Source organism: Lepeophtheirus salmonis, chromosome 1, assembly GCF_016086655.4.
Source record: "Lepeophtheirus salmonis chromosome 1, UVic_Lsal_1.4, whole genome shotgun sequence".
Lineage (NCBI taxonomy): Eukaryota > Metazoa > Arthropoda > Copepoda > Siphonostomatoida > Caligidae > Lepeophtheirus > Lepeophtheirus salmonis.
In genome coordinates this window covers 55,019,783-55,046,367 of record NC_052131.2, presented here as the reverse complement: position 1 = coordinate 55,046,367, position 26,585 = coordinate 55,019,783, and the positions used below count along the sequence as shown (strand labels likewise).

Below are 26,585 nucleotides of genomic sequence, written 5' to 3'. Positions count from 1 at the left end.
TGCCTGGGGTATGGTATCTTATAATGAAACTCATTTAGTTAAAGTTAGAGGAATTAATGTGGCACAGCATAAAACTAATGAGTTAATGGAGCTTAGGTTTCCTCAATTTTGAAACAATTTCCCCATCTCCAAAATAACTGAGGTCCTCATTAAACGTGTTAGTGGATGGTTCACCTAAAAACATTCCAACCTGCCTTTCTATATACGGTATGATTTTTCATATGGAATGTGCAAATGCCATCAACCAATGTTAATTTTGCTTTAATTTTGGACATGGAAATACTAAATGTAATCAACAACCAAAAGATTACGTATATAAATTTTTTAAAAAAGATATATTCACCAAGAAGAGGTTGTTGAACTTCTAGAAAAAGAATTAAAACAGTACAAAGAAATAAACTAACCAACTCATATCATCATAAATAAATTGCACAAAAAATTTACGAGGAAAGATTTTAAGAAAGAAAGCAAAGATGAATAGAATACAAATGTTGTTACAGTACAAAGAAATAAACTTTTAATGAAAAAATTTACGAAAGATATTATATAATTTTAATTTTTTTTGTAATAATAAAGTTAGTAACTCATAGATGAACCTCTACCGACTGATACTGGATTGAATTCCGGTGTAGGGGTATCTAGGAGCTAAACAAACAAGTTGAAATTTAAAAGAACGAAATTGGATTGTCAAAACTCTTTTTGCCTTGTACATACAAAAAATGGATTTAACAGCGCCAAGTTAAATATTATTCAAGAGTACGCTAATGTTTTAAAACAAATTATTGTAAGAAACAAGGCAAACCACTCCCCGTCAAGTTAACTACCTATTCCAGATGAATAATTTCATCCACACTTAGTTGTTTCTGAGGCAAAAGTTGGATTCGATTCAAGAAAAGACTCATCACGTCTCGAAAAAGTAGTACAAACGGCTTTTAAAAACTCTTATTAGGTCTTGGAAATGATATGCGAGGAGGATAAAAGTAGAGAACCCGAAGAGGGTCCTAAAAAAGGATCTACTTCAGAAGAAAATTGTTCTTTACTAGAGGAAAGTAACATTTTCCCTTGAGGAAATTGGAGAGAATATTACTTCGATTTACTCCTCCTCAGCGAATACAATTGAAGAAATTTTGAAATCACACTTTGAAGATGGATAGAAAAAATTCAAAGGAAAGTAATAAGGACTTATCAACCATTGTAGGCAAGCCAAAAAAAAAAAACAGAAACATACACACTGCTGGGCACTGACATAATACTTTGATTTCGATACATTTCCCATCCACGGCAGCTAGCCGGATAATTATTTGAAATGATACTCCGAATTTCACATCTTCCATAACAGTTGACATTGTCCCAGTTAAGTTAGACCACAAAAGCCTATAATTTCAGGCTGTATTGAGAAACATTATAACGATTAACAATATTTCCGATGGCTTAGTGTTTAGTTATGGAAAATTTATCTTCCTAACTTAAAAGAGAAGCATTAAATCATTTGCCAACTGAAACGTGGCACTTAATAATTAATTATTCGTCTCAAACAGAAGCTGCAAGAATATGTGATTATTTTCTGGAGTTATTAGATTTACCTTTTGAATGGACAAACAGTTCTCAATCTCGAACATAAAGGATTTACCACCTAATTACAAATTTCATCAGGCTGCATTTATTTTAACGCTCCCTGTAACGATTATGGTAAGATGTTTAATTCAACGATTCAGGCTTTCGCTAGTTGCCCGGCTCTCAAAATTGTATGAAAGCCCTTCAATGTAAATGTTCCAAAGATTACATATAAATTGGTCACTCCTTTATTGTTATTTGGACTCCTTTAGAAAAACCGTAATGACAAAAAATCGAGTATTTCATCATTCTATTTCATGCTAAAAAAGCTAGATTGGAGAAAAATAAACTATTGGAGAGCCCATCAGTGTAGAAAACCTTAGAACAATAATGATTGCGACTGCAACAAGAAATTCATCATTTAAAATCAATATTTTTAACTTCATAGCTGCAGATCGGATAAAATATTATCCTTCCTGTTCTGATAAAAGTTTAAAGTTCCTGTGTCGATTGGTTCGCAATTTTAGAAAGTTTCCAAATGAATCAATTTCACAAATTTAGTTTATTATTGTTTGTTTGTTTTTATTTTCTAATAGTCTCTAGTTGCTTGATAATTTTAATAATTTAATTCCAATACAATTTAAAAGTTATGCATTTGAAGTTCTATTTTTGAATCATTTCAAAAAAGTTGGATATATTTTAGTCAAGTAATTTTATTACTCAAATGTCATAAATGTTTTTTATGGGATAGCTTTTTTTTCTAGAGGCCTAATTATCAACTAAAATTTTTACTTATAAATGTTTTGTATATAATTTCTGTAGATTGAATAAAGTTAGAGGAGGAAAAAAATCCTTCTGTCTTAATTTATGATCTATATATATATATATACCTTTTTTTCTTCAACTCTTGAGCATCAAGTTTATTATTTACGTTTAAAACATAACAGAAAGTTGAATACTGTTGTGCCCAAAGAGAGGTGAAATACTTACTCCATGGCTTAAGAATTTTTAGTTTTTTTTTCTAAAAAATTAGACAGATTTAAACCTTCCTCTAAGCATGACTCTATGTGACCCTCACCCAGATCTAACCTCAAACCCTTTGGGTTGCCACTGAAAAAAAAAAAAAATGTCTGCCATAACTCAAATGCAAATGTGGAACAAATATTGCACCTATATTAACCTTTGGTGCTTCTTTTAGAAGAAATTGTTTTAGTTTGTGCAAGATATTCTGGTTAATTCTATCGATAGCCAGTAAATTTGATTTTTTATTCTCTAGTTATACTAAGTACTAAAATACTAAGTATCAATATCTTGGAAGCATTTTGTGTCGTTTAAGAATGATCAATTAAATTTAAACAACAAAATCAATGAACTTTTAATTTCCTACACATTTCTGACATCTTCATTTTATAAATTGGACTTCTACCCAATCTTTTAATAACTCAGATTCAAAAAATGTTTAATTTTTAAAACATATTTATTTCAATCCCCAAAATAATCTCTCTATTGAGGAGTTTCAAAAATTTATCTATACTTACTTCTATTAATGACATGAGAAATATGTTTTTCCTAAATATATCTAGAAGTATTAGTAACAAAAAGCTTTAGTTAAATTAAAATAATTATTTAAATCAATAAGGTAAACATTTAATAGGCATGAATTGCACATTTATTTCCAAATATAGTTCTAAAGTTTTGAATTTAAAAATAACAAGGATTTTTTCGTTACGGGAAGGAGGATTTTGATTTTTTATAATCAAAACTTTATAAAAATCAAAATTTCTAAATTTGTTTGTAGAAATTATATTAACATTTTTTTTTTTTTAATTTATAAAGAAATTTTACCTAAAAAAATAGACAATGGAGTCTTACTTTTGCCTAGGTATTTTTAAGTTTGACTGGTGTCTGTTTATCAAAATATTTTCATCATTGTCAAAAATTATTTTACAACAGGGGATTATTCACCTTAATTTAGCTATAACAATAGGTTTTAGGTATATGGTATCAATTATTCGTATAGTCTATGGTGGTAATTATAATTTGAGTTAAAAAAACACACACATGCTGGCTACAGTGCTGGCTTATTGGAATGGGAGCAAATATTTTTTTAATTCAAATTAATTTTTATGCTTATTTTGATTCCATTAATAACTATCAACAGCCTTTTCCACCGTTAAAAGGAATTAAAGTTGATTTTTTGAAAAATCTCCTAATCTCTTACTTAGAAACTATCGAAACTTTCATCCTGAATGGTACCAGGGGCCTTTCGACGCCATTAAAATTACTTTACATGGAACTAAAGCATTGTTCAATCATTTTATTAATGAGTGAGGCTTACTATCGAACGTCCATAGCCATATCGAAGGTTCGCACTTCCAAGAAAATCATTTTTCTAATTTCACAAACAGTAGTCCCATGACATACTAGTTTAATTAATTCCTGAACCGATCTCGATAGTCAAAATTTCTTATGTCCAAGCAATTTATCCCAACAGAAATATCTTAAGAAATTGAAGCTTAAAGCAGCTCTTGCATCCTCCTACTTACACTCGTTAAGCTCTTATCAAAAATAAAAACTTTGTAAGTTAAAGCTAATTTTGCTTTACATCCATCTCGTATCTCAAGGTATTACTATATTTTCATTTTTTAGTGATAAGGCAAGATTATTTGAAATACACCTTGTTGTGATATTTACATATAGGTTATAAACTTAATTTCGATCCCACTTTTTTAAATGAATTTGTTAGAGGAATAGCGAATCACAATCCAAAAGTACTGGACATATTAATCATTAATTATTATTATTCTGCATTTACAAAACATAAGTTTTCAAATATCTTTACACATTATCAAAAATCAAATCAAAATCACCAATCATATATGGGCTTGCTACACGTCAATGCAAAAGTGTGCAAAAAATGTGAAAAATTAAAGGTATCCTATATTTACAGTCGGTCTTTGTATACTTTATGTCAACTGATATGTAATTTTTGGTGTCAATGCCAACTACTTATATCGGAGAAGCGGATAATCGAACTTTGGAGTCATAACTTATTTGTAGTTGGTTAAAAGTAGAGAAGAATATTTACATGGGATATTTGAATATTATAAGTTATTTTAATGAATCACGTCTAAGGGTCTTTTATTTTGTGTTTATTAACTTAGTAGATTATTTAAGTAACTGACATTAAATTGCAAGTGTTTTCAAATTATTTAATAAAAATTGGACGAAGCAATTTTGTTAATTATAGATTATTGGAAATTTAAATTAACAAATATATACCTTTCCAAAATTGAATTAAGTAAATAATTTCCATAACATATGTAATAGGTTTCATGGCAGCATAAAGTTTTTTACTCCTCAGAAATTTAATCTAAAAAACATAAGGTTTCGACCCAAGAACTTCTGGCCTCCCCAGAGCCGTCATTGAGAGAAATGAAAGCCAAATTCATAAATAATATCTGTCATTGTGTGCTTAATAAATGTCTTCAAGTAATCTATCACATCTGACTTAATTGATACTCAGGAAGAGAAAGAGTTTGCTCGCGTTGATAAATAGTACAAACATTTCACACGACCAATAATATTACCTTTAGGCCCTATTTTTCATAAAAAAATATTTCTACCATACAAACATCCCAGATTATTTATTTATTGATCATCTTGTAACATATGAAAGAATCCGTATCAAATTGTAATTATTTAATATATTATTTAAAAGCATGTATTGGTTGTAATTTAGTTTAGTTTTAGTATACATGTTTTTATTTTTAGGTATATGTTGTTATTAAATCAAGCATCTCCTTATTTTGTGATAAATTTAAAAAAAACTAATTTACTGTCATTTGGCCATCATCTCATCTTTCATAATCTAATATTGAATTTTAATAATATTTCTTGGGGAATTAGCACTAATATTGAATCAAATCAAGTGTTTTTCAAGATGTTGAAGGAGTTGTCTTTTATATGTTAGGATATATACCGAAATTCATTTTTAAAGTAACAAAATGTAAAATATGCTATAAATTACTATCATTTTTGATTTATTCAATCGAAAGGGCAAGAGGATAGAGATCAGCTATTTAAAATATAAAATTTTGAATAGGAAGAATAGAAGTGAGTTTTTTAATGTAAATTTATGTCAAATCAACAAGTACTGTTAACCAAAGATCTCCGATTGTCTTCATTTTCATATATATACTTTTGAATTCTCAAAAAAATAAGAGAAAAAAATTATAAAGTACTGTTGATGTAAATAATTTTCATGAAAAAGTTTTCATGTGTACTTTATACATGATATCAAAACCAAAACACATTTTTTCTAAAAAATGTAAAATGTCGAAACTTTAGGGTGATTGATTTACCTCTAAATATTTTTCCTATTAAATCAAACTTAGCTAATAATATTTACAGACTAAAAAAAACATTATCAGACCTTCAGAACTTCATATTTTAAACATTTAAAAATTCAGCTCCTCTCTGATCAACATACAAAAACGCAATTACTTTATATTCGGAACAGGTTTTTGTATAATCCACATTTCACGTCACGTCAATACCTTATTTCTAGATACTAGCAAATACAAAAATATATTTTGTTGACCAAATTAATAAAAGTTTCAAAAATACGTCATATGACAACAAACAGCCGTTTCCAGTTTTCATATTTAGCATTATTACAAAACAGGGAAACTTGGTTCATAAGATGACCCTTCACTAACCAGTAGTTTTTTCAGTCCCATGTGAATAACCACTCAATACAGGTTGAACTATATGTAGTCATTTTTTTATTACTATCGTTCATCGTTGGGTTGACATTAAAGACCTCCATGATGATGTCTTCGGGCTTTACTTTGCTGGGTATTATAATATTGGGTTGGTCCTTGCTACGTTTCAGCCTTCAGGATGCTCGAAGTGGTCCTCTTGGCGTGGATTAAATTGCCTATGATGGCTCTTCTTGTCTCCATCACGATATATACATAATTTTTGTTTGCAACATGTACATCAATTAAGGTTAAGAATCTAAACTATTCAAAAATAATCGGAACTTTAAGATTTAATCAACAACACCTATTCAAATCTGTGTTTTTAGAAAGTTTCATTACATCTCCTAAGCCCGGTAACTAATTCTAATTTGGACATTTACAAATATACTACTGAGAAACTAGTATAATGGAAAATTTCACTCCATATCGTGAATAATCCATATTTTGTTAATTTCATGGAACTTTACACGGGACAAGTCATTTCCTCTGGCTTCTCCATCACCAAGTCAATGTAGTCTCTGAAGAAATTTGATAATCTGATTTGAATAGAATATTAAACTAAATTGATAGTTGTGTATTTATTAAACCTATATTTCATTGTCAGTATGATATATTTATTTATTTAACTGTAGAATAAAAACTTAATTGTATATTATTGATTTATATATATATTAGTCATAATCATTTTGAAATATAGAAGGATTTATATTCTTGATATCGAATTATTGAATTACTTTAAGCTCAAATAGTGAGTCAAAGTTTAAAAAAGAATTATTGAACTAAAAAATAAACCATTAAACATTTAAGTTAAATATACAAAATTAAACAATTAAAATCATATAACTATTAATAATAATAAATTATAAATACAGAATATTGAAATAATAGATTGATCCAGATAATTTTTTCTTGTTTTAACATCGGAATTCAGTTAAATATGTCATAACTTTAGGTTGCAATACACAAGCGAGACGTGGAGTTTAATCGAAAAGATAATCACCCCTCTTCTTCATGTGGAAGTTGCTATATACAATTGTGCACAGGATAGATATATCTCTACCAATGAGATCTAACTAATTATTAATAATAAAGTAAATGTCAAAATCATAAAATTAGACAATAAATATACTAATAAAAAAATGTTATAAATAAGTTCATCGTAAAGATTTAGAGCAAAAGCTAATTATGTAGTAATGTCCGGCGATATTACTCCCTATTAAGAGCATCAAAAAGATTTTTCCCCGTTATTTAGGTATGCTTATATCATACTATTATCATGATGGATATACACAATTGTTAATTATAAACACCCAATGTAACTACCCTCGTTGTTGTGACCATTTAAACAGTTGTTTTTGCCTTTTATGAGTTTTCTGAACACCATTTCTTGGAGCCCATCAACCATAGCTAAGCCTTTAGTGATAAAAAAGTAATATTTATTGACTATGTAATATTGGAAAACCTAATTATCATACCCAAGTTTAAAGCGAAGAAACTAGTATCAGACAAACTAGTTGCAAACCATCCAAAGCTACTATTGTGACCATTTAAGCAGTTGTTTTTGCCCTTTACTGAGTTGTGTATCATAATTCTTGATATGTTTAGCTAAAATAGAATCATATTTTATGGTTAGATTTAAAAAAAATTGAATACTTACTGTGAGATAGTACAAAATTCAGAGTTCCATTTCGATATTCGTAAATACTTTTACTGATAACTTGATCATCATTTGGTGTGGATGACTCAAAACATTTTTATATGTATTTCTATATATGACATCAGTACCAACATCCTCCATTAATTTAATGATGTTTCCTGGGAAAGGGATATGTTTACCCTTGTATTTCTCCATAAATTTTTTAAACGTAGATGATTAGCAATGGATAAGGTTATATTACATGCAATAAGCATCGTTGTGAGATCAAAGTTAAAGTCTGACTTGATGTATTCATCGTCATGATTTTATAGAATACTCTTGTTATGAGATGAGGATAATGAGTGGCGTGTAATTCTTTAAAGGAATTTATATCGACAAACCATTTGTTTCTCATCCGGTAAGTATTTTCCAAATTCCTGGGCCTCCATTTTCATAAATCCATACAGAAGGCGACACCATTTTGTGGTTTTTTATTCAGTTCTCTATCGACTATCACCATCTCATATTATATTAATATTGAATAATAAAGACGGGAATGAGTTCATGATTGATAGTTAAAGATGTATATTGTTTAATCAATGATGCCATAAGTAATTCTTCTTTTCTCCTCGCACGCTTTTCTATTCTTACCAAAATTATCACCCTTACTCATGAGATACCCGTTCCCAGAGTACCAAGAAGGTGTTCTTCCGGGTTTCTTTCATAATAAATAATTGTATTGACTTAAAAGTTGCGAAACTAACTCACACCTAACGCTCAACATCACACTTTAAAATTCAAATAACCAAGTTAATTGCTTTCCAGATTGTTCAAGATGTAGTTAAAAATGGTCCGAATTTACCTGAACGACCTGGTACTAAGGTGTCCCATGATACATAACTTTTTTTTTTTCAAAAATTTGAAATGCATACCCCCTCCCGCATATTTTTCTATTTGATCTCAGCTACTTTACAGGGGAAGAAATCCGTTACCTTCCATCATATTCACGGAATCATCAAAGTATTCTAAAAAGGGTTCTAAGAAATATTAACAAATATTTCTCATAATTGTTAATTTGCATGTTTACCGTTGTTTTTTTTTAAAGATTGATATTTAGAATATTAGTTGAAATTCTATCCCGGAGCATTTAGTATATACTATAATGTTTATTTACGTACTTTTTACGCAATTGCTCTGGTTTTATGTATGTTCGATATAATATATAAACCAAATAAAGAATGTTGAATATGAAATGATATGTAGGCTATCTAAGAACTTTGAAGCACCTCGGTATGTTTAGGAAGCTTTTTTGAAAAATCAATACAATCTTATTAAAAAAAAGGCATTGAATATAAATAATAATTAGATTTTTGGAACGGATTGCCTTGTTAAATCAAACAATTTAAAATATGTAGGAAAAAAAAAATTCAACGATTGATACAGATTCCTAGTACTAAACTATGGAGAAATATTTTCTTGAAATGAAAAAAAAATCTTAAAATAACAATTTTACTAGTAACCCGATATATAAGTAAATTTATTGTTATTTACAGAGTTTGTTACAAAAAAAAAAAAAAAGGATAAATTTATGGGAGGTTAATCGATTGGACTTAGCAAAGCTGTTTTATTGAGTTAAACATTCTATACTATTCTAAAAATATTCTTACTACGTAATAACGTCAGAAGTACCTTATTTCCGTCTCTCACTAAAGCATATAGTTAAAAAATAATACAGGTGTGATATAAAATGTAATAATTTTTCCGTATAATAGGTGCTTGTCTCACTAATATTTCGCGACATGCTTACATGCGTTGTTATGTAACAGAATATTCTCCTTAGTGATTATAATATTTCGTTATGTTATTTAACAAATACATTTTTTTTTTTTGGTTAAATGCATAAACAATTCATATATATATAAAACAAACTTGTTTACAATGTTACTAGTAGCATATAAATCACTGAAGCTTAAAGTTATACCTGGTTGATCATTGGAACATGTCAAGAATATTATTATTTATATTTCTGTGGTCCATGAATTGTAATTGTGTTAGGGTAAGAATTATTTGATCTTTTAGATTTATATATGTACCCGGCGTAGAAAAAGTACTGAGACTTGCCTCTAAGTAGTCATTAAAATACTTATAATTGATCAGGATGATGGTGAAGATAGATTTTCTTTACAATAACAATACACATTCATTATTAATCTGCCCACCATCAGCCTCAATGACAAGCTCCAACTGCCTCCAGAATCCCTTGCACATATTGGCAATGTAAACCTTTTTCATGATCATCCACTGTGGGCTATGGAGGTATTCAGGGCATCAATATTCAGATGGCAGACTATGCAATTTTCTTCTCAATTTGCCACCAAATGAAGTAAACCAGTGGATTCAGATCTAGGCACTGAAGGGCCCAAAGGTTTTTGGACCAGAAATTCATGTTCCTAACCATTTACTCTTGTACAATATTATCAGTATGGGCCGGAGGACCGTCCTGCTCAAATTCTTGCCTGGCCTTTTTGGACTTACTCGTGGTCTTGGTGACTTATGTGACCCCATTTTTTCTTCAACACTATCAAGTAGTCGGCTGCGAGTAACTGGTATCCAAGATTTAAAAAATTGGAGGCACGCCACAACCCCCAACATCATCACAGAGGCCGGGTGTTTGGTCTTGGTGACTACCGTGATGCTGTTGTCAGCCTTGCCAAAGCATACCGCCTGATCATTCTGCTTGTTGTAGACAGGGTTAACTGTGCTTCAGGTCATTCAAGAGTTGTTGACATTGCTGAAGAGAGAGTTATTTTTGACGATGGTACAGGAGTGACATCTCAATTCTTCTAAGGGGCCTTCCTTCAGCCATGGGATGGCCTTGCCCACACAAGAGCGATGCACTTTCTTCTTCTTGGCGTACTCTAACATCTTCATCGTTAGGTTGAACTTAAAGGCGTCAATGATGTCTTTAGGCTTCATTTTGGTGGGTCTTCACCCTTGGGTTGCTCCTAAAGATTGACCCCATCAGACCAATTTATTTCCACCCGACAGACTGTGACCTTGCTGACGTTTAAGACCTTCATGATACCCAAGGTAGTCCTCCCAGTGAGGATTAAATTACCTATTAGGGCTCTTCTTGCCTCCATCGCTACATATACCAAACTTTTGTTTCCAACATCAATCAAAGGGTTGGAATCTAAGGTATTCAAAAATAATTGAAACTTTAAAATTTAATCAACAATTACTAATCAAAACTTTATTTATATAAGGTCGCATTACTTTTTCTACACCTGGTATATAGTCAAAATTGGTCTAACGGCTAAATCTTTTAAATGTAAAACTGATTTGAGCGGCTATATAAAGTTTACAAATTCAGAATTATTACAAATAGGAAACCTAAGTAAAAAGGTCTTCCTTAATAACCGTTCGCTTTTTATGTTTCCTTTTCTGGCCACTTAATACAAGTTTCATTGTTTGCAGCACCTATTAAGTATCATTCAAGTGTTTGTAGAGTTGTTAACAAACCTATTACTTTTTTTATAACGCTCAGTTTGTAGTATTGATAAACTGAAAAATAATTTTTTTGATCTATGCTAAAGTTAAAACAATATGCAAATGTAAACATCAATTTTGTAACATAGATACCTATTTGTATTTTAACTGTATTATCTATTTTACGCCTGCCCATTTGTGATCGTGATGGATAGTTAATCTAATTCACTTAATTTATTTCTTAAATGGACTCATAATAGTTTATTTGCAATAAATATATGTATTTTTTTATGAATTTAGGGCCGATACTTGAGTTTCAAAAGAAAGATAATTAATATTTGAAAAAAAACTGATTGACTGCTCAGGAGTTTATTACAGAAAAGTATTTTAAATGTCATTTTATTACTTTTTCAGGCTCTAGATTTACGATTACCCCATCATGTTATACCTAAAAGCTATGATATCCAACTCAGTCCACAATATGAAGAATCCAACAATCTCTCTGGATTCGTCAGAATTGAAGTTGAGTGCGTTGTGGAAGGGTCTAAAAATATAACATTGCATGCCAAATTTTTAAACATTACACATCTGGATATTAAGGAAAAGGTTTATAAAACAGATATAAGCATTAACAATTCATCAGTAGAAGAAAATGGTACAGACTTTGTTCTTATTAATTTATCTGAGAATCTGCAAAATGGATCAATTTACATCCTGACAATGAATTACACTACAACATCAACTGAAACGAAAAAATCTTTATTTTTTGGAGGAGATGACCAAATTAGAGGATTTGTGTTTTATAAGTACTACATTTATATTTAATCTTTAATAATGTAGAAAAACTTAGAAAGTGGAACAAAATTTTATTTTTGCAAAATATTGTAGGTTCCATTTCTAACTTAGACAGAACCAGTTTTTGTTTGAACCATACTTAAAGCAAGTATACATTTGCATATCTCTGTCTTTATTTATTTTTTTAAATCAATTCAGTTTTAAATCCGCGTTTATTATAAAATTATTTAGCAAGGGCCTTTTCATTACGTTAAAATGCAGTAGCCAAGCAATTAGTTTATTATCAAGGTGATATTTTGTTTTTTATTTAGTAAATATGTTAAACAGTATGTTGTACATTAATGGCGTTATTTAAAACTTTTTCTGTAAGGATAATATTAATTCAATGATGAAATTATAAGTTCTTAAAAGTCGTTTTAAATTGTAAAGCGCTCTCTTTAAGGCATCATATTCACGAATAATATTGTCAACTCCCTCTTTAAGTTCACCAATTGAATTAGTTTTGTAAATTTTATACAAAATTGATAATGCACGAGAATAATGTACCGTTAGCCTTAATTAACCTGATTAAAGCATTTATTATTCTGATAAAAATGGACTAAGAATGATTATGTTATGATGTTTGGTTGTTCTATAATTAAGTCATTAATTATAGATTCTTATACAATTACGTCATTAAGTATAGATCGTTCTATAACTACTTCATACAGATATGACGTAATTAATTGTGATTTATTGATCATTAGTATGGGACTTTCAAAAGGTTCCTGCGATATTATGTTGTCAAAATTGTATTTATATTTGTAGGTCTAGAATTCCCCCTCAGAGAGTGGTCTAAAATTTAATCGTTTTCAAGATCTAAAATTGAATTACTAACTCTCACTCTATGACCCAATTTTCTCCTATATCAACTTATACAACTAAGACAAGATTTACAATTTTTATAACGTAATGGTGCAAAAACAACATGGAATAAAACCTTACAATGGTGTATTACCCGCTAAACAACAATGTAAGCTTGTGATACTAGATCAAAGCATGAACTTTATTTTATATATATACGACAAATGAGATGAATATGGTTCGTATGTTTTGTTCGGACTTATAGTACTGAATCAGTAGAGTTTTGAGTTAATAAAGGTACCAATGAGCGATACATCAAAACTTAAAGACGATTAGATACTAGAGATATTTAAATAACTTAAATATTTGTTAAGAATTCCTTAGTAATTTTGCTTATACTGTTGTTTTTTTTTTCAGAGGAGTTTATTACACTCAATTACAGCCAATTTATGCTCGAACTGTCTTTCCTTGTTTCGATGAGCCAAGTTTTAAGTCCGTATTTAATATAACTCTTCGTCGTCCAAAAAATATGACTTCCATTTCAAATATGCCAATAAAAGAAACAATTAAACCTGAGTACAATTTTCCATAGCACAAACCATAAACATTTAGTAATTCTTAACCATTCTTTCAATTAGAAATTCTGAGGTTTTCGTCCATGATATCTTTGACTCAACCCCATTAATGAGTACTTATCTAGTTGCATTTATTATCACAAATTACAAAAACGAAACGATTCCCTTTAATAACACTGAAGACGTGAGGATTTGGACTCCAGAAGAAGAAGACAAGTCAAAAACATACTTGGCTAGCCGGGTCACTCCAATTTTATATGAATATTTAAATGAATATTTTGGAATTGAATTGCCAATACCTAAGCTGGTAAGTCAACAGACAAATCATAAAAAGGGCTAGTTTTAAAAATTCTGAGGGAGACAGAGGGGGAAATCCCCAAAAGGACCTTTGATATGAGCAGATTTAAACTATTAACTTTTTTGATTTAAGGATATGTTTGCAATCCCTGAAATTGAGACCGAGGGACTAGAAAATTGGGGTCTTATCACTTTCAAACCTAGAACCTTGTTGATTGATGAAAATGTGTCCTCCGTTCGTTCTTTGTTTTTAAAGGAGAACATTATAGTCACCATAGCACATGAACTTACACATCAGTGGATGGGTGAATTTTGAAGTTTATTATTGTTTTCCATTAAGTTGATTCTGTATTTATTTTTTTTAAATAGGTAATCTTGTAACTTTATCGTGGTGGAATGAAGTGTGGCTACAAAAAGGGATTACAACTTATTTATCCTACTTGGCTTCATCAATTTTTTTTTTTTCAGAAGAGGGCTCATGGGATAGATTTATAATCTTTGTTTTTCAAGACGCCATGAAAGTGGATCCTACTATATTTTCTCAACCTATTAAGACGGAAATAGATAATAATAAAGAATTATTCTCTTCGTTTCATTCTATAGTTTATTCCAAAGGTGCTTCAATCATTAGAATGTTAAGTGATCTTATTGGTGAAGAGAACATTCAAAAAGTTTTCAAAAATCTAATACAAAAGAAGTAAGTCTAATTATTTTTTGAATATGTGAATTATAATTGTAGAGGATGATAATGTATTTTAATTTCAATTTAACATTTGTATTTTTACAAATATTTATAATTTTTTCCAGTAATTTGAAAAATATCAATGAAGATTTGTTTTGGGAAGAAATAAATGAGGTCGTATCTTTGAAAAAAAATATTACTCCACAAAATTTGACATTGAAGGATTTGATGGAATCCTGGCTCACTCAAAAAGGATATCCGGTCATAAATGTGTCTCCAAATTATGAAAATGGCTCTCTTCAGATTTATCAGGTTTGAAATTTTGATAAATTTCTTTTTAAAAAAAAGATTTCAAAACGTCTGAATAATTATTATTTTTTAGAACGAATTAAATGGTAATGTATGGTGGGTTCCATTGAAATATGATATCATAGACAAATACGGAAATGGGATACAAAAACTAATTTGGCTGAAGGATTCAAACTTGAGTCAAACTTTTCAAGATGAGGATTTAAAGGAAAGCTCTCATTCCTTATACCCTGTCATTTTCAATGTCAACCAAACAGGTACCATATTTTAATCATATATCAATATTTTCAATTCAGTCCTCGTAACTATTGTTTTAAGGATACTATCGAGTTAATTATAATGACGATAATTGGAAACGAATCACGCATTGTCTACTTCGTAACCACTCAAGAATAAACAAATATAACAGAGCTCAATTGATAGATGATTCATTTTATTTGGCTAGTAGGGGATTACTTAGTTACGTAATCCCCTTTAACATAACTACATACTTGCCAAATGAAGATCAGCCGTTGATATGGATTACTTTCTTCGAAAAGTTGTCGGAAATTACATCAAAAACATTTCGAATTGAAAATGATGACAAATTAAAGGTAGGTGGAGATAACGCTATACAAAAAGTAGAGAATCATTATTATTGTATAAATATGCCACAATACCTCCACTCTTATAACAAGGGAACTCTGCAATTGGAGAAAAAAAAATTACAAGGAAATTGATAAAGTAGTATCTCAAGTCACGTGAGGGAAAGAGGGAGAACGACTTTTTGTCAAACGATTGAACTAAAGAGACTGAAAGGAAAAGAGGAGACAAGATGCTTGAAATAAAAAGTAAACAAAAAACTATGTATATGAATTATGTTCAAGATTCCCGGAACCTCAATCAAAAAATATCCAATGAAATACCCTTCGTATATGATTAGGGTTATGTATTTTTGTTTTGAAATAACTTTTATCCTTTTAAGAGCATAATTATCATTCATATACTATGAACCATGGATTTAATTAATAGTCTATGTTGTTGGTTTATTCTAAAGAAAAATACATCATCCTGTCCAAAACGTTGACTTCTATAGAATTACATTTGATAAATTTCAGTCAAAAGAGGTGATATAGTTGTGAACTCCGCAAAAGATGAAAAAGCGCATGTATGTAATTTTAGATGAATCAGAATTAGAAATAAGAAAACACATTTTTGATAGATAAACATGACGCCTTTTTCACTTATTGTCACTTTAGATTGAACAATCTCTTCAATCTAAGAGGCACATTTACATCATTGTATTATAACTTAGTGTATAATCATGTTCAAAAGTATAAATCTTAACAAGATGTACCTACTTATCCTTTGAATAATTTCAATTCTTAGGTTTTTTTATGAATATAACCCAAAAATTGTTCGATATATACCACGAGGAATATTTAGAATCAAAGGATTTCTTGCATAAAAAGTTGTGGCAGCTTTCAACCCAATGGTCCTGCAAATTTGATAATTCAAAATGTATTCAGAGGTCCCTTTTGGCAGTTGAGGACTGGATGCAAAATATCACTCATATTCCGAAGTATAGTATTTTCAAATGTATAATTAATTCATTTTAATTCATTCATTTCTTTTTTACTAGTGAAGACATTTTTGAAGCTTCAATTTGTGCAGCAGTTCGAAATGGAAATGAATCTCTTTGGGACTTTGTTGCTACTCAATATTCATCTGTCGATAAATCAGATCAACTTTTAGCGGGTTTAGCATGCTCAACAAATAATACAATCATAGAAAAGTATTTTTTTAAATAAGTCAAAGTAATGTTTTGGAATCTTAAATGTTTATTCATTTTATTTAGATATTTGAACATGACTCGGGAAAATCAAACATTTAATTCCAGAGCAGATTTCGTTTTCGACAAAATTTGTGAGACTCAAAATGGAAGGTCGTCATTCATTGATTTTTTTCTAAATGAACATGAACAACTGAGCAAATTTTAAGTAAATTGTACGTGGTTTTCGATTGATATAATGTTTTCATTTCTTTTAAAGATGATGCATATATTACGATTGTGTTCTTGATATCAGCTATGGCCTTTTTTGTTTTGTTTCCTTTTATCAGCGTTCTGAACGTTCACTGCTTAAATTTGAATTAGCTTTTGCTAAGTTGTGGACTATTACCGATAATTATTATATAGTTTGGAATTACTCCCAACTGATTTTTGATCAATTTTTCGTTTTTTTGTAAAAGTTGTGGCAGAGATACGTATGTATAGGTTGACCAACAGCCCTCTTTCCCTGCAAAATGTTTCTTTTTAAACCTTGGTCAGACTATCCGAAAACTTGTTTATAAATTGATTGGGAAGGATAATTGATGATAAACTCAGAATACAGATAAAATGACAATAATTTCATAAAATATAGAGTAAATTCAAAATATATAAATTGATATTACTTTATTTAGATATTTATTTTATTTTTAAATTGTATTAGTTTCAAAATATTGATTCCCTTCTCCCTAAAGACTAAACCACCTGACCTCTTTTTTGAAAATCAAAAAATTGTACTCAACATAAGTTATACTTTTCTATAATAGTATATGGGCCTATTCCTTATTTTATAATAATAATATTTTGGTGCAAACACACAAAAAAAAATAAAACACCCTAGGAAAAATAAATTTTGTCAAGAATAAAAATATTTTGTCAAAAAGACCAAAATCAAACATAAAAATAGTTTTTCAATGTTTACTAACAATTTTTTATATCGCAAAATATAAGGAAATATATTTAGCTGTTCCTTTCTGAAATGACAATTCAAAACTTTGACTTATAAAGAAATCCTTTTCCCTTTTTATGAAAATCGGAGTAACCCTAAAGTTTATAATTTTTAGGTTATTTTTCGACTTCAACATAGTTTGTTTTCCTTATTCAATTAATACATTATAATAATTTAACTAGAGGTATAATTATTTATTTTTTAAGGAATAACTTCATTCTTCGATATGATATGGAACAAACACTGTATAAAGTACTGGAACTCTCCGATAGCAAGACGCGTTTTGAAGAGGTAAATAATTGCTATTAATTGTTCAGTTATATCGAAGCTTGTTGTTGTAAACGATTTTTATTTTTTTACTTCACTTTTATTGTTTACTTTTTCAATTTTTTTTAGCCCACTAAATCGTTCATATTGCATTTGTTTAATCGTCACTTAGTAACAGACTTTTCGTTTCGTTTTGTCCAATTTCAGAAAAATAGAAAGCAATTATAGTAAATTAAAAATTTCTAATATATTTAAAAAGAGGGGTCGTCAAACTAAGACTCACGGGCTACATCCGGCCCTAGATGTCTTTTTGATGGGCTCCCAACTTCTCCGCCCACTTATTATATAAGCTGGTCCTTTGCAGTTTATGGAATAATGTAATTATTTTGTATTGAATAAGTGAATAGTTGATATATTCCATCCCATAAAATTTACTTATATTAAACTAAGATTAAGATGAAGTTATTTTAACTTAATCTTATTATTACTGAAACACCTTTTTAACGCATATTAGGAGTTGCTCCTCAAAATGCTGATCAGATATCCTTATCCTAATATTATGTCTTAGGATTAATTTTCCTTGACTGATGAGCCGTTCCTCCAATGATGCAGTAAGCCAAGATAGCCACTAAGTTCCTTGACCCTTCTACCAAAAATTGAGTCACTTCATCGTCTGACTTATCTTCCATATATGATTGAATATAGAATAATTCACTTGTTATCATATGGTTGAATGTGTTAGTTCTCCAAGTTATCATCCGATAAATGTGCCTCTTGACAGATCTTTCTCATTAGAGTTTAAAATTTTAATATTTATAATTCTGGCATATACCTTATTACTACCGACATACCCCTAAACTCAAAATTTGAGTCAGACCAATCATTAACTAAAAGCCTGCATTTGGTCAGCTGTTCAATTACTTTTATTAAGTGATAGAGGAGGGACATTAAAGCAGGAATAAGATGCCCCAAGAAAAATTTGGATTTTTTCCCCTGAAGAATGTCTAAGACCTGGGCCAGAGGGCTGGAGATAGACACCCATTATTCAAGGAACAACTACTCCTGTGGTTCTAATGGCTTGGTCTATACATCAAAGAATACGCTGACCCGAGCAGATTGGTTTTGCTCCTTGTGCGGAATAATTATTTGAGCTGAATAATTCATGTTGCTCCAGTGAGTTTCAGTCTGCGAGACCAATGCTGCCTTGTAACCAAATTTAGCTATTAATCTTATCACTGAATTTAGAATAGGGGTTGTATTTTGTCCACATGCAAACCCCAAAAATATTTTATGTGATATTTGAATATGTTCTTTGGAGTACAAACTGTTCCTCCAGTTGGCGGCCTCCTCCCTAAAATGCATCAGAAGGTTACAATTTCTGTTACCAAGGCCATCATGTAGAATATTTTGAGTACTACTGATGACGTCTAATCTTGACTCATTCTGGTCTTCCTCTTCTAAATTCTCTCATATTAAAGCTGTTACTGAGAGGAGAAATGCTTGAGAAGGGTTGTCATCCTCATACAATGCTTGACTCTGCCTACTATAGATTTGAAATGTTTTTAAAGAATTTAGAAGCGCGTGGAAAATCTGTTGGCTCAAGGTGTTTGATACTCTGATCACTTTAACTAAAATAATTGTAAAGTGGACCATTATTATATTATTAACAAAAAGGAAGTATTGGGTGTGAATCAAGCCTAAATCTTATGACGGTTGATATAATTAACAGCTTCCTAAGCTCTCATAATTATTTTTTTGAAGAGTTAACCATTATTATATTATTTACAAAAGTAGGAAGTAAATTGACAGTTGATATAATTAACAGCTTCCTAAGCTCTCATAATTATTTTTGTTGAAAAGTTGATACTAGTGCTGTAAGTAAGAAAGGGGTCATACAAAGATTTAAAAGACCTAAATGTGGTTATGAAGTTTTTAGGCGCCTTTCCAGCTTTTTTGAGATCTCTCGCACCCGCTACAAATGGGGTTAAAAACTAAAAAAAATTACTAGAATGACATATCAGAAGTTTGGACAAGCATTTATCACCAATTTCTTATATTTTAATGGAAAAAAATATTTAGTTGATTAATAGTGAAAAATATGCTTATGTCAACAAATCATTCCATCAAAATTTATAAATCACAAGATTGTGACTTTTAGAGACCTGTTTCTTTTTACAAAGGCATAAATTCGACTATTTAAATATAATAATTATGTCTTATTCATAAGAATATGACAAATGTTTTACAAATAGCCTTTTGCTTAAAGGTTTAAAGTATATTTCAATGGTTACACTAATCTGTTGTTTATCACAATACTTCAGGCAATATTGTTCTCAATGTACAATTCTTATACTTAGTATTCTATATTTAAAACTGGAAGACTTCTAGATTCTACCTCTATGAGATCTCAAAGGGAATTAAAATCCCATCTAGGGATCAATTTTGGGGTTTTAGGTAGTAAATCATGAGTATACTCTAATTTAGTGAAAAAAAAAACTAGCACAAGAATATTTAAATATAGCGTATCTCCCATTGTTCATTTTTTTAATTCGTTTATTGTTCATGAACAATTTTTAAATGATGAAAGAATATCCCTTTTGAACAATTATCAACAAGCCTAGTTACTTTATCCTGATCTGCAATTTTCATCGTATGTCTATGTACAGGTTGCCAAATTAATCATGGAAAAGGTAAAATATACATCTGAAGATGAAATGAAAAATCTAAGGGACCTATGGGACAAGAATCAAGCTATTGCCAAAGTTGTAAATGACTGGATGCAAGAAAATATTCTTAGTTTGTGAAGAATACTTGTTAAAAGAATTTTGACCTTGGATTGCTGTGGTGTTTTTCTGAATGCGATTAGTCAGAGAAGCATTTTTTAACGTGTTATATTTAAAGCTAGCATATTAATAAATAATAATTTAGTGAAGTTTTGCTTTGGAATTGATTTAGTTGATTTAATTGCTATCTAATTATGTTTGATTGGTTTTATTAAAATTTATTTTCAAATACATAATCTTTTATAGTTACACAACTAAAATGTAAATAAAAGTGAAAATCAACTAATATAAAAATTGCAGTAAATGATATTTTAATGATTAATTACGTTATTTCATTTTTACTCTTAAACAATGTATCTTAAAACACAAAAATCAAGTAAAATAAACAATCATATTTAAAAACTTATATTTTTTCCAACTTTTTTGAAACTGATGAACAAACTTTATATTAGAACTTAAACAAGCCTTATTGTAAAAAAAGGTTGATTTTTGAATAATTTGGAAAATCAACTAATCATTTCATTCTAAAATAGGTTTTAAAAAAGAGTAAGCGGAATGTATTTGGAAAAAGAAGCCAAGGTTATATAAAACAGTGGGGAAGTGCCCAATTATGCCAGAATCCGACGAGAAGTTCGAGAAGGAGATGTAAAGATGTATTGAAAATAGATGGTTAGAACCAAGTACGGTACAAAATTGTGGATTCATACCAATTAGGGCCCTAGAATAAGTTATAAAAAGATAAATGAGACCCGTGCTGGACTTCATAGAATTAAACGAGTTTGTATCATGCATCGAAAAAATTCGTTAGTGGAGGCAATTTTCAAATAACATTGTTTTATTGGATTTAAGAGGTGTATTTATGTTGCTCCAAAGAGATGCAAATAAGATATAAATCCAATCAAAATGAACTAACCCTCTTAGGATTCGATCTCAATTGTGCCCCCCAAAAAAAAAAAAAAAAAAAAATAATGAAATCGGTTTTATAATACGCCTTTTCAACAAATGACGTTGTGTTAGACTCTACAGATAATTAGTTCGATGACATCATCATAAATTTAGACACAGTGGATGTCAATAGAGTTATTGAAGTAGTATGAACTGGAGACCAAGCCCTACGAGAATATATCCGAAGTGAAGGTTTTGTGACTTGAACTATATAGGAGCAAGGATGGCAAATTGAAGTGGAAAATACCGTGGGGGATGGACATGGGTGTAAGTGGAACAATGACAAGAAAACGGGTATTCTCTTACATTGGCAAACTGGTAGGCCATTTCTCTATTGCCGGCTGGATGAGGATAGCAGTGGGAGTGGTAAAGAGAACGCGTGGAACAAAGTAGATCAACGACCCTAAAGTCTTCGAAAAAGATGTATTTTGGTTTTGATATCACCTATAAAGTACTCATTAAAGCTACTTCGTTATAAAATTATAACATAATTTATATCAACAATACTTAGTACTTCTTTTTTTATTGAGCATTTTTAAGTACATCCTGAACATTCAGGAAAGCATAGAACTTGGTTATTTCAATTTTAAAGAGAGATGTTGAGCGTTAGCTGTAAGTTAGTTTTGCAAGTTTTAAATCAATACAAGTAATTGTTATAAAGGTGACCCGGAAAAATACTTTCCGGGCACTCTGGGAAGGGGTATTTCCTGACTGTGGCTCCTATTTAGGTATGTTGACGACACACTTGGCTCCACTACTTAAGCTTAACGTAATTCAATAATTCGATAGTCATGAATAAAAATCCTCTTATATTTCAAAATGATTATAACTTATATATGTAAATAAATAATATAAAAATAAGTTTTTATTTATGTTATTAGCGTTTTTCCAGGAAAAAACGGGGTTTTTTTGCCTTTTTAGAGCCACAAACAATAAATTTTCAATGGCATGCTGCAGGAATAGCCGCGGTTTCAAATTTAAAAGACTGGTATATTTAGTTTCTGTAGACCTTGGAGAACAGGGAAAAGTCAAATATTAAAATTTTGGAAAAAAAAGTAAAATTTGATCAGGTCTATAGTACATAAAAACAGTATAAAATAGTATACAAAAAAATACTATTCATATATAACAAAACTAGGCATACATACGACAAGGAACACGAACAAACAAAGTGGTATAAGTGTTAGTACTTCAGAAAGTGACCTATAGTCCAAATTAATTTTAGTGTCATTATAAATAATTTGTTTCATTTTTATAAACTTAAGAATACAAAGAACTTCATCTTTTTCTTGCATGGGTTGATATCTCTCGTATGGGAACAATAGAAATCTGTTAATATGTTAATTTTCACTTTGAGGTTCTTCCATGCAAATATTGCACATTGAACTAGTATTTTTCAATTTTCTCAGATGAACCAAAAAAAAAAAAAAAAATAACCAATGATCTGTGTAGGCTTGAACAAGTAAGTTCATGTTTCGACACAAAAGTATGAAAATCTGTTTGTTTTTGGCTTCTTCAACATGTGATGTGTATGTTTCATTCTTTGATCTTCCCTATATCTGTTGCACCAAACTTCGAAGAAAAAGTTACTCACCGCCTTCTTTATGTAGCTAGGAGGGGCTTCAGCTGCACGAATGTAAGATATATACTCGTACATTTTTTAGCACTCTGTACAAACATCATTGTCAGGTAATTCTGAAACAGACCATACATGAAGATGATTAGAAGTTCGAATGCATACTCTTGGATTCCACCTATGTTTACAATGGAATATATACCCAGTTAGAGCGATAGTTTTTATTGAGCAATTATTGAAGTATGGCTCTGTCATTAAGGTTATATGAGATTTTCTTAGTTTTAATTCAGAGTTAGCTGCTTCGTAGTATTAATATAAGAGCAGCTAATCACTTTGCTGTCATTTGTTTGGGTTTATCCAATAATAGGGTTTCGGCAGCCAAATCGATGAATATATCTATTTTGGACTACTTTTTGCCATCACGACTTTTTGAATCAATATTTGAATTTTTTCCAGATTCTTTCACACCTGCTGCTTGATTTAGCAGATTTTCTCCTGGCTCATCTGGCATTCCAGTAGGATGTTTCTCTAACACTTTTAGTTTCCTTGGCCTTTGGAGTATATTTACAATTATATTTATTTGTACGAGCATCAATTCAATTCACTACCATAAAATAATGGTATTTGTTATGTAATAGATAGGACTTATCAACACAGGGCTCCCAATTTCAATCTTGATTTGTCATCTTTTTTCACAGTTTTCTCACTTTTTTGAGTTACGGGAGCGTTTTGAGGGTCCTGAAAGCTCACCTTCCCTGCAGAAACCACTTTTAGCGTGAAGTCAATAGCTTTCAGATCTTCAAATGCTGCTGGATCTACATCAAAGTATAGGACTCTTCCTAACAGTGTTTTCTGAGCAAGTATACAAGTATCTCATCCCCAATATTTCCTGTGTAAGTTTGACTCTTATTTTCGCTTAATGCAATGTCTCCCCTCTAGCAATAATCGTCTCACCACCTGCTGAGATCCATAGGGGCTCTTGTAAATCTCCCCCTCCCAATTTGTGAGGAAAGTTGTGAAAGACCTGCTACTTTCATCAATGGGAACCTGCCAGTATCCCTTTAAATCCATCTAGTATAAAGAATACTTTTGAACAATGTGGAATTGATTTTGCTATTTCATTCGGGGTTGGAAAAGGGTGATTCATTCACTCAGATATTGATTCTGATTTAACACTATCCTCACTTAGTTCTTGTTTTTCTTTGGATAATATGCATAAGACTGGAGCATTATGTCGGACCCTCGACGTCTTCTACATAGTATTTTTTTGCTTTTCCATACGTTTCTTCAACTTTGAATACAGTTTGTAATTTCCTAACCAAATTTACTTTGGATTCCTTTCATCCTGAGATCCTATTCTCCTGTGTTAGCTAAAATATAGAAAGTCTTGCTCTTACTTCCACATAATGTGAATACCAAAAGTTTGTATGAATAATTCCTAGGTTGACAAAAAAGTGAAGATGTTCTATACAAAATTAATCCATTTGGGAATTATAATGCTGAGAGGTTCTTTAGTATGATGAATATGAAAGGGACGTCTAAACTAAGTAATAAGAAATTGAGGGAATTATTGAACACCATATGGAATAAATTTTTTTTAAACATTTAATTCTCAACATACAAATATGAACAATATATTTTAGATATAGTCACTTTATTACCTTATTTCTATTCTTTAGATTTAGTGCCAAAGTTATCTATACATTCTTCTTTGGTTACTAAGAAATAATGAGTAAGCTTTCTGTAGTGATGGGTTTTATGTTCTCTAATTAACTGACAATATAGTTCGTCTCGCATAAATTTACAGAGTATAATATACATTCATATATTTATGAAAAAGTTATAATTTAGTAGTATGCAACAATCTCTCTTCCTTCAAGTGTAAATAAAAATGTTCAACAGCAAAAACCGTACAAAACCAGGACATGCTCAATTTAATATAGTTTAATCCTATCATTCCAAATATGGCCTTATTTTTTGTCTTTTAGCCTCGTAGCTTTCAGAAAAAGACTATACTTTTTTTGTAAATATATTTGAAAGCCCAATGTCGAAATTTTTTTTAAATATTTTCAAAATGTATGTGGCATACTTATAAATCTAGTTATCATAGTTTAAATTTGAAAATAAGTTATTTTTATTCAGAGCCCCATAGCTTCAAGAACTTTACAAGTATCTTATTTGATAGCTGAAAGACTGTACTTCAATTTAAATAAAAGAAACTCCCCAAAAACGCTCTATGTCGTTGTCCATTTGAGATAAGACCACGACAATATATCAAGGATAAACTCTTTTTTGAATTGATCTCTTACAAAATTCCATATATTTGCATACCCTTATTAGAAGAAAGAGAAAAAAAGAGACATTGAGGGAAAGAAAGAAAGAGAGAAAAAAAACGGTTGAAACACAGACAGTTATATTAAAAATTCGAGATCGGTGTTCATCAAGGACAGTACGTGTCTGCAACGAGTCATCTTGTGTTTATGGAGCTCCAAATATTATGAATTTTTTTATTAAAATATATTTGAATATTGTTCATATTGTATAAAGTTATCAAAATTAGATGATTTTGTATACAGCTAAATATAGAATAAGTGAAAGGTATTGAGGGTCGTATATAGGGATAAATTATGTTGAGCATAATATTATTTTTGGATATAGCAGTTCTGAAGAGAATTGTAGTTTATTTTTATTACAATCTTTAGTATGAGCGTAATTTATAAAGCGAAACATTTAAAGAATACATCAGTCATACCCAGTTTGAACAGGACATTATTTACATCTAAGGGAGAACAGTTAGATGATATATAATAGATATAACTGATATGTAATTCTAACCCTTTGTAAATAACCAATAATTATAATTTCCCAAAAAGGTGCAACAGTCTAGATTTAGGAAGGCGTCTCTAAATCTTTTGAAATTGCTATAATTTAAAGTTAATTATTATTCAAATTATGAATTAAAAAAAAAAGATATTTAATTCTTCTTTATATTTTATATAATTATCAAAGTTAAATAATTTTTGAATTACCATTTCATTTGTTTTGTTAGTCTATGAATAGATATCAACAGCTTGCCCGATCATCCCATAAAAAAGTTTCCGGACACTGTGGACAAGATATAGAAAAGTATATCCTCTGAAAAGTTGATGATCCTATAAATGAATATATCATATCCATGTCCACGAGTCCATTGTAACATATCTTATTAACTTAATAAGCCTTTATACCTATTATCGATCCATACAATACCTTTAAAAATATTTTATGTACATCATAATTCTTAATTTTACTCTCCATATTAGCTACTCCACA

General features: G+C 30.1%; 1 protein-coding gene across 2 annotated transcripts; it reads left to right on the top strand.

Annotated features, from left to right (window-relative positions):
* The first annotated feature begins 9,757 nt into the window (after positions 1-9,757).
* Positions 9,758-22,558, top strand: LOC121132088 (aminopeptidase Ey). 2 transcript variants are annotated; one of them, XM_071894119.1, is made up of 14 exons: positions 9,758-10,012; positions 11,860-12,251; positions 13,501-13,659; positions 13,722-13,965; positions 14,089-14,260; positions 14,325-14,652; positions 14,763-14,949; positions 15,020-15,203; positions 15,265-15,540; positions 16,315-16,507; positions 16,568-16,720; positions 16,784-16,921; positions 17,909-17,993; positions 21,286-22,558. In XM_071894119.1, exons 1-14 carry the CDS (start codon positions 9,956-9,958, stop codon positions 21,424-21,426), a joined length of 2,709 nt encoding a protein of 902 aa, XP_071750220.1. In that variant the 5' UTR covers positions 9,758-9,955; the 3' UTR covers positions 21,427-22,558. The 2 variants fall into 2 exon arrangements, with proteins under 2 accessions (XP_071750220.1, XP_071750221.1); XM_071894120.1 differs by lacking the exon at positions 21,286-22,558 and adding an exon at positions 20,636-21,158.
* Positions 22,559-26,585: the final 4,027 nt, after the last annotated feature.